The 14,594-nt window shown below is 35.9% G+C and overlaps 2 protein-coding genes across 3 annotated transcripts; both read left to right on the top strand.

The window, feature by feature from the left end:
- The first annotated feature begins 1,254 nt into the window (after positions 1 to 1,254).
- LOC131802975 (uncharacterized) lies at positions 1,255 to 2,901 on the top strand. Its single transcript, XM_059123815.1, has 3 exons — positions 1,255 to 1,918; positions 1,983 to 2,059; positions 2,432 to 2,901. The coding sequence occupies exons 1-3, from the start codon at positions 1,522 to 1,524 to the stop codon at positions 2,744 to 2,746; spliced, it is 789 nt and encodes a 262-aa protein (XP_058979798.1). The 5' UTR covers positions 1,255 to 1,521; the 3' UTR covers positions 2,747 to 2,901.
- Positions 2,902 to 9,272: 6,371 nt separating this feature from the next.
- Positions 9,273 to 14,533, top strand: LOC131802973 (PAN2-PAN3 deadenylation complex catalytic subunit PAN2-like). 2 transcript variants are annotated; one of them, XM_059123812.1, is made up of 14 exons: positions 9,273 to 9,671; positions 9,744 to 9,925; positions 9,990 to 10,283; positions 10,348 to 11,500; positions 11,568 to 11,689; positions 11,750 to 11,843; positions 11,903 to 11,971; positions 12,034 to 12,338; positions 12,413 to 12,803; positions 12,859 to 13,048; positions 13,119 to 13,284; positions 13,353 to 13,564; positions 13,631 to 13,852; positions 13,912 to 14,533. In XM_059123812.1, exons 1-14 carry the CDS (start codon positions 9,614 to 9,616, stop codon positions 14,186 to 14,188), a joined length of 3,735 nt encoding a protein of 1,244 aa, XP_058979795.1. In that variant the 5' UTR covers positions 9,273 to 9,613; the 3' UTR covers positions 14,189 to 14,533. The 2 variants fall into 2 exon arrangements, with proteins under 2 accessions (XP_058979795.1, XP_058979796.1); XM_059123813.1 differs by having other exon boundaries at positions 9,274 to 9,671; positions 10,348 to 11,494.
- The last annotated feature ends 61 nt before the right edge of the window (positions 14,534 to 14,594 follow it).

Genomic DNA, 14,594 nt, shown 5'->3' with positions numbered 1-14,594 from the left:
ATTTGAAATACTAATAGCCTTCAGAATGAAAAATCTCAGACATCCATTTGAAAAATAAAGAAAACTTTGAAGTTTCTGACAAGATAATACCATTGGCAGGTAAAAATATGTCCATGGTATAATAAAATAAAGGTAACCTCTTCTCAAATCAGACGATAAAGGTTTTAAATAGGTACTGTTACTTTTATTATCCATATGTATGCCAAAATTGCCTCCACCATAGTATGGAGGGTATATTAAGTTTGTCATTCCATTTGCAACACCTCGAAATATACATTTTAGACTCCACAAAGTATATATATTCTTTATCAGCATAAAATTCTATGTCGATTTAGCGATGTCCGTCCGTCTGTCCATCTGTGGACAGCTTCCGAACGAATTGAATTAGATTGGTAAAATTTTACTCAAATGTATATTATGTCTGCAGGACTTTTGGTATTGAAAATCGGCCATTTAGGTCCACGCTTTGTTATGGCCCCCATATAACGGTACCTCCCGATATTCGGTATTTTGATGGTTTTAGCAAAATTATTCACCGGAATTGTTTCAAATTTGGTATTTGAAATTCAGACAGAAAATTGTCTGTGCAGGTCCACGTCGTCGTATAGCCTCCATATAACGGTACCTCCCGATATTTTGATGATTTAGCAACATTATTCACCGAGTTTTTTGGCTTAAGCCGATTGTAATGGCTTATGAAAAAAATTATCTATGCAGGTCCATGTCGTCATATAGACGCTAATATAAAAGCTACATTCGGTATTTTAAGGATTTTAACAGAATTTTTAACGGATTTTATTTTTTTGAGAATTTCCAAATTGGAGTGGTGGAGAGTATTCAAAGTTCGGCCCGGCAGAATTTACTTGTTTCATTTCCTTTGATTACATTGTAACTATATTGAATTTTCTAAAAAAAATATAATACTTAATGGATATCTTTTTACCGCAAATTTAATTTTATATATTTTTACACAACAAACAAACAACACTTTTGCTTAATTATATTTTTCCGATGAAAATAGAAAAAATGGAAAATTTGACAATGGGGTCGTGTTTCCACTTTACTATTTTCGCTACTTTTCCCAGTTTGACAGGTAGAGGATCAAACCAGTAATTAATTATTTTTCGTAACTTTTGTGGATTTGATACGACACTGTTATAAAATGCAAACGATTAAGTCCAAACATCACAAAATGTTATTTCAGTAATAGATTATAAAGCATAGGCCCGTTCTTATATCTTACCTTTATAGTTCACTTTTGTTATACCTTACTTTAGGAAAAGTGAAGGATAAAGTTCACTTTATGGGACTTTCATTATTACAACCTTCCTTTAAAATAATTCCTTTTTTTTCAGAGATATGGCAATAAATTGCTCTCAATGATTACTTTTTTGTAGATGTAACTGGTAGTCATTGCATTTTTTTTCAAAGTGGCATCATTATTTTAGTTAGAACAAAAATAAACAAAAAGAATTTGCCTTAATTTCGTAAAATAAATTTTTGCAAAAAAGTGAATCGAAAATGGATAACCAAACGGAAGCCCGTCATAGAAAACGGGCCAAAAATTTCTTAAAAGAAGAGGAAATGTTGCTTGTGAACTTGGTAGATGACCACAAGCATATTATTGAGAACAAAAAGTCTGACTCTGTCGTTTGGAAGCAGAAAGAAGCAGTTTGGAAGAAAATTGAAGACGACCTCGCAGCCAGTATGGGATTACGACGACCTTGGAAAGCACTGCGTGATAAATACGAGGTTATAAAACGTAAGTCAAAGATTGAACTGGCAGAACAGAAGTTGGAAACATATCGTACGGGTGGTGGAATGGTGACTTGTAAAGTATCTACTGTTTCGAAAAAAATAGCATCCATGCTAGGAGATTCCGCAACAGGCTTGGAAAATACGTATGATAGTGATTTTGGTAAGTTCTTTGTACAAAACGCTACACTGAGCAATTTTATGACTTATTGGTATTTCTCTTGCAGTTGTTGAACCTGATTACATTGACTACAGTGAGCTAAATGCATCTAATGAATCTATTGAGGCAAGCAATAAAGAAAATGTAAGTTTCATAATAATTGCTCTGTTCCAGTACCTGCAAGAATCTACTAGTTTTGCAATTTTATTCGATATCATAAAGGGAAGATCTGTTATCGTGTAGTGAAAACTATTACCTTCTTGCTGTTCTGGAACAGACCAAATTCTTGATTTGTTGACAAAACCCACCGTAAATCTACGAACAAGTTTTAGTTGATTATACAATAAAGAAGATCGTTCCACTAGCTAGGTAATGTTCTAGAAGTTGGAAAATTTTAAATTACTTGCTCTTAGCGATTTACATGGGGTTTCGAGAAGGCAATTCTGTAATACTTTAAGTAAATTTTAAGTGACAATTGATGTTTTATATATTATTTTTTATGTTTATATTTTTTAGAACAATCCCATGAATGTTTCAACAGAAGGAAAAGACTGGTCAACCGACTTTTGCCCACAGACTTTAAAAAAGCCTAAATCGAAAGAACTGGTTCACGGCGGCAAAAGAAAACGCAACCTTGAGGAAGAAAAACTTGAACTTGTTCTTTTACAACAGAGCTTTTACAGGAACGAGAATATTCGTGCTCAGGAGAAGCATGAAAACGAAGAAATGCGTGCTCAAGAAAAGCATGAACACGAAATATCTTCATTGAAACTAAAGAATGAAATTTTGCAGTTAGAGTTGGAGGAAAAAAAGTTAAAATTTTTAGAGTAATTCGAATGTATTTTTAAATATATCTTGTAATTTTTAATTGTAAATATATCTTGTAATTAAAAGTAATATTATTAGCTATTCAGCATTTAAAAGACTGAAAATAGATTAGAAATGTTTAATAAAAACTGAATTGCAATTAAATTTGTCTAACAAAATGCGACGTTTCTTTCACTAAACGACTGGCAGTAGAGACACTTACACCACAAAAGTCGCCAACCGTAATTAGGAAACTACCGCTAGCATAGAACCTTAATGTAATCAGTAGCTTTGTTCTAGGCGACACGGAATATTGCCTAAATGGAAATTGGTTAGTAATTATTCGATTTATGTTATATATTTATACACACTTTGACACTTTTGCTTCTAATGAAGGGCCAACTTTTTGTAATAGTAATTGGAATGTGCGTTTTGAAATTCTGAACCTTTTCATAAACTCCCTTTCATCATAAAATTGTAGATAATCCACTCGTTCACGATATGTCTTGGCCGCTCTTTTTTTTGCTTCAATGTTTGCGTAAATATCTTCCAGTTCTTCAATATAAAATAAACGATTGGCGTTATCCATTTTTTTTATTTGAATAAATATTGCTGTTATTGCCATATTATCAATATAAAATATGGCAACATGAATTCAGTAAACTTTACGTTAAAAGATAAAGGGCAGTCGCTACTCAACAACTGTTGATGCTAGACTGCGCTTTTACTTTCGTTTCGCTTTGCGTTGCAAAAACAACATATACACAAAAACATATCAACAAAACGAACACAAACACACTTTTGTTTTGCTGAATATACGACATTTTAAAATCATTTTTTTTTCTCATTGAAAACTAATTTAAAAGCCATTTAAATATAGTGCTTCAAAAATGGATGCGGATGGGGATCCGCCACCCCAACCAAAACCACTTTGGGACCCCAACAAACGCCGTGCAAATATAATTGCAAATTTAAACAAAAAATTTATAAACAATGATGGTGAACCTATTAGTACAAACATGTCTCAGGCTTCATCCAATGAGTCGGAATCTTCCCAAAAGTTTGAATCAAACTATAATGCCATGAAGGCAAACACTTTTTACCCACAACACCACCCAGGGCCTTTTTACGTTATGGTCACGTCAGAGACTCCTATAAGTTCCAGGAGGAAAAACTGTGAACTACATTTATATGTCCTTTTGCAAAAAATTAATATGCCAACTACATATGTTTGCAAAAACGTTGGCTACAATACTTTCCGTCTTACCTTCAACAACTGCAATTTGGCAAATTCATTTGCACAAAACAAAAGACTGCAAGAAGTTGGCCTGAAAGCCGAAATTCCTGAGAGATTTATCCAAAAATTTTACGTAATCAAAAATGTTCCTAAGTCAATTGATGGTATAACCATTAAAAATTCTATTGAAGAGAATAATGATATAGATGTGATATCGGTCTACCGTTTTACCAGAAAAAACGAAAATGATTCAATCGAAGAAACTGAAACCATAAAAGTAGGAATCATATGCGATGGTGTTCCTCAGTACATTTTTATGTGTGGTACTAGAGTCATACCCGATCTATATGTTCCCCCCGTACGTCTGTGCAAAAATTGTGGTCGTCTTGGTCACATTGCTGTGCGTTGCAAGTCTACCAAACGTTGCCTTGACTGTGGCAAGTTAATTATTTGCCCAAATCAATGCAAGGAGCAAAAATGTAAGGAATGCCTTTCTACGATTAAATGCAAAGAAGTATGTGACTCAACCAAATGCATTTTATGCAATAGTGTTGATCACAACGCTATGGATGACAAAATATGTCCAAGATGGAAAACCGAAAGGAGTATTAAATCAATTATGACTCTTTCTAATTTGAGTAGGAAAGAAGTTATACAAAAGTATCCCGAAACCCAAAACTTTTACGCAATTTTGGCAGATAAGAAGTATAATTCAGATTTTCCTCCATTAAAAAAAGCTGCTAATCAATCAAAAATAAATTTTAATGATGAAATAAACAAAAGGATCACAAAAATTAAATACAGTAAAGTAGCTGCTCCTCGGATCAAATCTAATCATCCGGTTGCTAGTCCCAGTACTATTACGCCTTCAGTTCCAGTGTATGAACAGCCATCCTTCTCTAAAGTGTCTGAGCTGGAAAAAGCTATGTCAGCATTTACAAACCAAATGTCTCAACTACTCACCTCCTTAAACTGCGCGGAAGGTTTAGACATCCTAGAAACCTTCAGAAAAACAGTCTTATCTCGTACTGAAAAAAATATAAAAAAGATAAACAATGATCATGAAAACAGTGAAATCCCAATATCAAGCTCTTCCTTACAAAACTAAAACTATAAAAAGCATTCATGAATATCTTACAATATAATATACAGAGCCTTAATAAGAACAAGCATTACCTTGAATTTTACTTAAATAAATTCAATATAGATATCTGTGTCTTAAGTGAAATTTTCAACATAGATGAATCTCAAAACAACACAAATATATATAATTATAATATAGTGTCAAAAAAGAGAACAGACAACTACGGTGGAGTTGCCATCCTTTTTAAAAAGAACATCAAGTTCAAAAAAATAAAATTTCAAACACCATTGGATATAATTATCTGCCAAACAACAAATATCTCAAACAATTTGACAATAGCGTCTGTATATTTCCCTCATTCCATAAAAGCCAGCGAAATAAAACATGAACTTGAAAAACTGCTATCATTTCTTGAATCACGATCCGATGTACTAATTTGCGGCGATTTTAATGCAAGACACACATTTTATGGCGATTCTTTTGACTCATATCGAGGTAACATCGTAAAAAGTTTCTTTGATCCATCTAACTTCTATCATCTCAATAATGGACATTTTACTTTTAAAAAACGTCTCAATGATAACACTGGTTCTGTGCTGGACCTGTCCTTTACAAACACGGCTTTAGATACCACTTGGAAAGTACAACCGTACACTATTGGGGGTAGCCACCATTACCCCATAGTCATAAGTATTGGCAACAGTAAGGTCAAAAATCAAAAGTTTCTAGCTAAAAAGAAACTGTTAAAATCGCTCAATAACACCACTTTTACCGACTCATTTGATGAAATACACGCAACTTTCAATGATGAAATTAAGAAATCTACGTACATCATAAATCCCAATAAATCACCCAAAGTGTGGTGGGATCCCATTGTGGAAAAAACACACAGACTTCAAGTTGCAGCACAAAAGACGTATGACATGTTCAACAACAACATCAACGCCTCAAATCTCATTAACGCTAAAAAAGCCTTCCAAAATGCTGTTAAATTTGCCAAAAACAAAGCATTCAAAACGAGAATTCATGATCTCAACAGGGAACCAAATTCAAAATCACTCTTTAAATTTGTTAGAGGATGCAAAAACTCTTCAACAACAATCTATCAAACCAAATGGTCCTCCGATAATGATAAACAATTCTTAATACATCTAAGGGACCAAGTCCCAAATAATTCCCCTATACTGCTCCCGCTTACCAGTTCCAATACACCGGACTCTTTTTCCTATGATGAATTTAACAATGTTCTAAACAAAAAGAAGAAACCATCTGCAGCAGGCACAGACGGGGTAACATATGAAATGATCAACCATTTGTCAGAAATGGCCAAAAAAAATTTGCTAAAAGCCATGAACAATGCGTGGAAAAAGTGCAATTTTATGATGGAATGGAGGAAAATCAAAATTGTTCCTATCCCAAAAAGAGGTAAAGACTTGGAAATCTTTACAAACTACAGGCCAATTGCATTGATATCGGTTTTCGCCAAAATTATTAACCTGATGGTGAAGGAAAGACTTCAGGATTTTCTAGACCAAAACAGAATTTATCCACAAAACACATATGCATATAGAAAAAACCTATCTGCCTCTATGTGCATAAACGATTTGTTACATACAATTAACTGTCAAAAAGAGCAAGGTGATAAAGTCATCATTGTATCATTAGACATCAACAAGGCGTATGAGTGTGTCAAAATAGAATTACTTTTCCGAATTTTAAATGAGCTCTCCTGTCCTAAAGAAATTTCTATGTGGATCATAAATTTTCTAAAACAAAGGACTCTAGTCATGGGCAAAGAAAGTCTGGAAATTTACAATGGTCTCCCTCAAGGCAGCTGTCTAAGTCCCACACTCTTTAATATATACACACTCGGTTTACATGGCATAAACAATCAACATACGAAAACATTTCAGTTTGCAGATGACTTTATAATTCTGTCAACACATAAAGATTTTAATATCGCCAATGATAACCTTCAGATAAAAATGGATGAATTTTGTGGTATTCTTAACAAGTTAAATCTTTCAGTCAACATCGATAAAACAGCGGTAATGTATATTGCTAAGGGTGCTAGAAAAATACCAAAAATTACACTTCAAGGGACTTTAATAAACGCAGTGGAAAAGATAAAATTTTTAGGAAGACACATCAAAAATAGTCTGACTATTAAAAATCATTACGATGAAGTAATCAAGTCTTGCAACACAACTTTAAATGCTCTAAAAATGATAAATTCTCTCAAAGGTGGAATTCATCCCAAAATATCAATAAATCTGGCAAAATCACTCCTCTTCTCTAAATTGGAATACTCTATTTCATCTATGGCACACATGCCTAATCATGTCAATAAAAAACTGAAAACATGTCAAAACCAAATTTTAAGGAAAAGCCTAGGATTAACGCCTTCAACACCTATTCATGTAATATACGCCTTGGCAATTGTTCTGCCTCCAGAATTTCGCTCGCAATACCTTGCCGCCAAAGAGCTTCTAAAATTCAAAATATTTCAACAGGAAACATATCAAAAATTCACGTCAAACCCATCGAATAAATCTAGTCTTGGTATGATATACAACAAATTCAAAAACGTGTTTGACAATACTATGATATGTCCGTCCGAATCCCCAGGGGAGAAAGTTTCATTTGTTATGAACATGTTTAATGCCCCAAAACAATCACAAGCTAAAGAGTTCTTCAATAGCATATATCTTCAACATCTCAGCCAATTCAAATCAAATGGAACATCAGTTTGGGCAACCGATGCCTCGGTCATTGGCAACAAAACTGGCTGCGGAGTTTGCAACATTTCATCGAATGAAAACTTTCTTTTCAAAATAAACTCTAAATGTTCCTCCCTGATGGGTGAGCTTAACGCCATTAACAAAGCCGTTGACCTCATGATTGAAGACGGCATACAAAAAGCAGTAATCTTCACCGACAGTAAAAATGCCTGTTTGCTACTAAAGAACAACACATCACACAATTACTTAGTCAACATAATCAACAAAAAAGTTAACTCCTCAAACTTAAATCATCTTACCCTGGTGTGGGTCCCATCACACGTTGGAATCTCCTCAAATGAGCGTGCTGATTACTTTGCTAAGCAAGCCGCTGATGTTGGATGTGTTATTCCATCCAGTCTAGCTATCAAAGACGCCTGTTCGACAATTTACGATGCCCTATGGAATGAATGGGTTAACAAATACAGATTACTATCAATTTCAAAAGGCACTTACTTTGCGCAATTTTTTCCATCGCCTCCCAAAAGGTACTGGCATTCTGATTGGCACTTAGAACCTGGAGAAATAAAACTAATTAATCGCTTACTTGCTGGTCACACATACTCAAAAGTATACCTTCACCAAATAAAAGCAGCAGACACAAATCTCTGTCCAGTTTGCAGTGTTCCTGAAACGGAAAATCATTCAATATTTATATGCAAGAAATATGACCACCTGAGAAGTGAATTCAATTTTTTCAACAATTACAACAACTTACCTGATCTTCTGAAAAACCTCACCAAAAATATTATCAACGAACTTTGCAACTTTATCCACTCAGCACATTTAGAATTGTAAACAAACCAATACGTCATCACTCTTCTCAAATCATCAATCAATATATTCACAAAGTGAACCAACATGATTACTCATTTTGTAATACTCACATAACCAAAATAACCAGCCTTGGTACATAGGTACTACGGGTACCTATCCAACAATCAACCAAAATCCAAAAAAAAAAAAAAAAAAAGATAAAGGGAAGATGGCCTGACCTTTTGCTTATCGGACAGTTCATATTTAAATGGAACTTGTAATAACGAAAAACGATTTATCTGTCCGACAACATCACTTTTTAATCTATCGGGAAGATGTAATAACGGGCCATAAAGTACAAGACTAAATTCGTTCTGTTAAACTTTCCGATTGCAATCATTGTTAGAAACCTATTCATTAACAATCATTGCAGCTTTTAACGTATCATTTCCTTTTCTATCAAAAAAAAATCTTATTTGATTTTTCATACTTCTTATCTAATTTCAATTGTTTATATTCGCTAAATTTGTTGGATAGATCGTTTATGATCTTGGCTGGAGCAATGGGTGTGAGAGGGAGAGACTTTCAGTCACTTGGTGCTATCATTTCTCAGTGAATTCAATAAAATACAGAGTTGTATAAAATGATACCTGCCTTGGACTTTTGACGTATAAAAAACACAACTCTGCTCGATACCATTTACATATATAACACATATATACAAATATACATTATATACATAATTGTCAAAAATCTTTTTGTATTTTGTATATTTTTAAAATTATTTTCGGTATTTAATTAAAATTGTGGCATGTTGAATGTGAATTACGTTGTCGCCTACAAAAGAAAATCTAAAAAGGGTTACTGCCAACAACTTTAGCATTCGAACGGATGATTTTGTGCAGAGGGAAAGTTTGATGTAGACGACCAACCGACCGACCGACGAAACAAACAAAGAGACGTCACATACAACTTACACAGCCAACAACGTAAAAAATCAAAACTGAGCTTCCACCAAGTCCAAGACAGCCAATATGGACTATGTGTATTGTGGGGATCCTAATGATCCAATTGCAGGAGAAGAAATGCTAAGTAAGTTATTGTTGTTAACGTTGCTGTTTGTTGTACTGTTGGTTTCATGTACATATTTGTTTTTGTTTTTAGACGTCTACGATGGCACTCGATCAGCGAACCATTACTCCCCAAATTTTGGTGGCTTTAATCTGGGCTCCGAACCAGACTATATGGAAATGGTTCCCATATTGGCGGATGGCGGTGAAAATTTTGGAGTTTCAGCGGTTACTTTTGACAATTATGAAGAACTCTTGTGGATGGGCAATCAAGGGGTAAATATAAATAATACTTATATACCTTTTCGTATATCCTTTAAGGGGAATTTGCAAATTTTAGGGTCACGTAACATCGTATTATCTTAGCAACACTTTGCAAAAGTACACATCATTCCAAGTGCATCCTTCGGATATCGTGCGCCAAATATCTACAATTGATTCCGGCATATTGGCTTTGACCCAGACTTCGTTGCGACATCAAATACGCCGAGGAATTCCGAAATTTACACACAAGTCTAAGCACATGACAGAGATGGTGTGCATGCAACAGTTGTCGCCGCATCGTTTGATAATGGCTGGCCTTCAGGATGAAATGATCGATTTTGATTTGAGAACATTAAAGGAAACCAAATTGGTAAGTGGAAAAGGGAGTTTTGTGTGCTAACATTTTTAAAATTTAATTTCTGCTTGCTCCTTAGGAACATGTGGGCTCCGCTGGATGTACAGTTTTGCGTCAAAACTCCCGCTTTCTCTTCGCTGGCGACCCCTTCGGAAATGTAACTTTGCGCGACCTTAATTCTCTGCATGTTGAACATACCATAAAGACCCATACAGGAAGTCTTTCGGATTTCGATGTTCAAGGCAACTATTTGATATCCTGTGGCTACAGTGGCCGTCAAGGCACACTTGCTGTGGATCGCTTCCTTATGGTTTATGATTTACGTATGCTGCGCTTAATTTCTCCGATTCAAGTGTTAATTGATTCACAACTACTGAAATTTTTACCATCACAAACTTCCCGTTTGGCTGTGGTTTCGAGCTATGGCCAAGTCCAGTTAGTGGATACGGTGGAATTAAGTGAGCCACGTGTATCTATGTATCAGATCAATACCACGGGTACTCCTTGTTTGCTAAGTTTTGATGTTAGTTCATCGTCGCAAGCTCTGGCATTTGGTGATCAATCGGGACACATTAGTATTATGACGGCAGTAAATGTAGCCCAGCCACAATTCAACAGTTTTTCGAGAGAAATTGAGTTTCCCGATCCCTTGCCCCAGTTGCCGATTGTGCCGATAACGGATACTACATTCCCCCTTTCGTCGATTGTATTGCCACATTTGGTTACCGGATCTCGTTGGTTCTCCGATTGGCCAGCGGAGTTGCTCAACTATCAGTATCGGCGCCCCAAGCCCATTGATGCAGAAATATTGAATCATATGAAAATGCAAGGTCCCATTGGCTATTCTCCCAACCCTCGCACCCAGAGGCGCAACCAAATACCCTACATTATAGAGAATGCCAGTGGAATTACTGGTTCCGGAAATGGACTCACGAACACAATTAAATCTTCCGATCCCGGTGTCAAGATCATACCGAGACGCTATCGGAAAGTTGAATTAAAATATTCTAAATTGGGAACACAAGATTTCGATTTCGAACAACACAATCAGACATGTTTTGCAGGGCTGGAGGCCACCTTGCCGAATTCCTATTGCAATGCTATGCTTCAGATTTTGTACTTCATTGAACCGTTGCGACAAAAGCTATTGGAACATCGCTGCAGCAAGGAGTTTTGTCTTACATGTGAATTGGGTTTCCTCTTCAATATGTTCGACAAATGTACGGGTATGTGTGAGTTTTGTCCATTGCTTGCAGTGATTTGCTATTGATTTTTTTCATAACATTGATTCGGTAACAGCATCCACACCATGCCAGGCCAGTAACTTTTTGCGTTCTTTCCGAACTGTGCCGGAAGCATCTGCATTGGGACTTATTCTGTCGGATCGTTCGTCCAATGTTAATCTAATGAATTTGATACAGGTACTGGGGTAAGAGAAATAAGGCCAACTATTTTAAATTGACATGGAACTTATTTTTCAGAACTGGAATCGTTTTATTTTGCATCAAATGCACTACGAGATTCTGGAGTCAAGCAAAAATGGTCATCTGAACCATTCGAAATACGGCAGTGTTGGTAAGCATCAATTTGGCTTTGAAATAGTTCAGGTTAGTAATTTAAAAATTTTCCAAAAGGTAAAAATTCTGTGGACATTGTGACCGAGGAAACGGAGGAAATCTTCCAAGGCATCGATGTTAGAAATGGTAATTTGTGAAGTGTTTTAAAATTCAGTCTTGAAAAGTAATATTTCTTCGAATGCCTTCAGATGAAGCTGCAAAGGATGACCAGGACCATGAGGCACGCGAACGTAGTAAGGTGAACACAGAAACCGACATTAGTCGTCTGTTCGGCACAAAGCAAACAACCGTAAATCGCTGCCTTAAATGTAACGAGGATAAGACAAAGCAGAGTATTTTATTGACATGTAACCTTAGCTATCCGCATGGCTCGAAGGAGACTGAGTACTTTAGTTTTGGTAGCATACTAAAGGGCTCTTTGAGTTCGGAGAAGAGCATCCAGGCATTCTGTGAAAATTGCAAAAAGTTTTCGCCCACAAAACAAATGGTCAAGGTATGTTTTTTTTTACTGGAACATATTATTTGGCGGGAAATAAAAAAATTTCCATTTTTTATTATCAACATCAGGTTACAAGTCTTCCACAAATATTGACGGTAAACTGTGGTTTGAATAACGAAAAGGATTTGGGTTTTCTGAGAAGACATTTGCAACGTAACAATTTTAATTTATCCGAAAGCCCAGCTACATTGAACACCAACAAACCCTGTCGTTATGGCATCAATTGTTCACGCAGTGACTGTCATTTCCTGCATCCTGATCGTAAATCGCCGTCTATGGCCTCCAGTACCCAGCAACAACCGGCAAACGTCAACATATCTCCAAGTGGAAGGCAAACTTCATGGTTTCCCCTGTCGTTTTCAATGTCTCTAAATGATCAGGGAGAGTTGAGTGTGCAAACCGAGAATAGCAACACCAAGCTGGCAGTGGAATCCAGTGAACGTAACCCAAAAAGCAATGGTAAGTTTAGAGACAGACAATGTATTTATTTCAATATTGAATTTTGTCTTTATAGAGATTCCCAGTGGTGTTACCGAATCGTATCGTGAATATGCCCTACATGCCGTTGTCTGTCAAATTGATGATGGAACTCAGAAAAATCTGGTTTCTCTAATAAATGTTAGCAAGAAATATCACACCATGAAAATGGAGACCATGAACGGCTCCGAGGAGCAACAACAGTGGTATATTTTCAATGACTTTTGGTAAGAATCGAATTCCAAACACCAGGCCAACTCTAAAGTGTATTTTGCAACTTTTGATTTTTGCTCTTAGTATTTCGCCCGTCTCAAATCAGGAATCAGTTTGGTTTACATTGGATTGGAAAGTGCCTTGTGTATTGTTTTACAGCAGTGTCAACACAGAGAAAAACGAAATACTGGAGTGCATGGTCGATATACCGCACAACGAGCCGCAACCATTGTACAATCCATTCTTGGAGGTATTTTGAGAGTTAGTCTAGTAAAATAAAATTTATTGATTGAATGTCTTTTTTAAATCTTATTCAAGGATATTGAGAATGTGGCCCATGGCAGTAATGCCGGTGATCCGTTGTTTAAACCTCTTCAGTCCCATGAAATGCCCCAGGCCGGGGATTTGGTGGCCATGGATGCGGAATTTGTTACCCTAAATCCGGAAGAGAATGAGTTACGTCCAGACGGCAAAACAGCAACCATAAAACCATGTCACATGAGCGTGGCGCGTATTTCATGTATTCGAGGGCAAGTATTACTCCTCATATTTTTGGAAGAGAATCATTTTCATTGTTTTTTTTTTCTCCTTTACAGACAAGGCCCAGATGAAGGTGTCCCCTTCATCGATGACTACATATCTACCCAGGAAAAGGTTGCCGATTATCTGACCCAATTTTCGGGCATAAAACCGGGAGACTTGGATGCCAATTTCAGCAACAAACGTCTAAACAGCATGAAAAATTCATATCAAAAACTAAAGTATCTGGTGGATGTGGGAGTCCTGTTTGTGGGCCATGGTTTGAAGAACGATTTTCGGTATGTTTGTACACAAAAATTTGTATTCAACTCATTATTTAAATACGTCTATATTCCAGCGTCATAAATATATTTGTACCCTCTGAGCAAATCATTGATACTGTCCACCTGTTCCACTTGCCACATCATCGCATGGTATCATTGAGATTTTTGGCTTGGCATTTTCTGGGCACCAAAATCCAATCGGAAACTCACGATTCGGTGGAAGATGCCCGCACCACATTGCAGCTGTACAAACACTATCTGCAGCTGCAGGCGGAGAAGAAATTCCTGGCAGCCCTTAAAAATCTCTATGATCGTGGCAAGCAATTGCAGTGGAAAGTACCGGAAGATTAGAAGGAGCATTTAACTTAACTTTAGTAAGGAAACATTGGAAAAAATCCCGTCGTAAATTTGAAAAAAAAAAAAAAGAAAACAACAAAGTACAAAATGACACTCAACTGAACCGTACCGCGAGCAACAAAATTGTTATTCCATTTTAAATGACATTTCGGCACATTATTAAAAAACAAAAAAAAAAAAAACATTTTTCTATAACTTTTACACAAATCAACAAAAAATCTATTATTGTATTTTTTGTTTATCTTTCGTCTGAGACACCAACCAACCGACCGACCGACACACAAATAATGTCCGAATAAAAACAATAAGAATGTGGTCAAATTTATATTAAAACAAAAACTGAAAAAAAAAAAAACGCATACATACATATATTTATTCATTTAAAGTGTAAATCAATGGA

The sequence above is a fragment of the Musca domestica genome, unplaced genomic scaffold (genome assembly GCF_030504385.1).
Source record: "Musca domestica strain aabys unplaced genomic scaffold, Musca_domestica.polishedcontigs.V.1.1 25, whole genome shotgun sequence".
Classification (NCBI taxonomy): Eukaryota; Metazoa; Arthropoda; class Insecta; order Diptera; family Muscidae; genus Musca; species Musca domestica.
The sequence above is the reverse complement of the archived record's forward strand: the minus strand, read 5'-3'. Positions and strand labels throughout refer to the sequence as shown.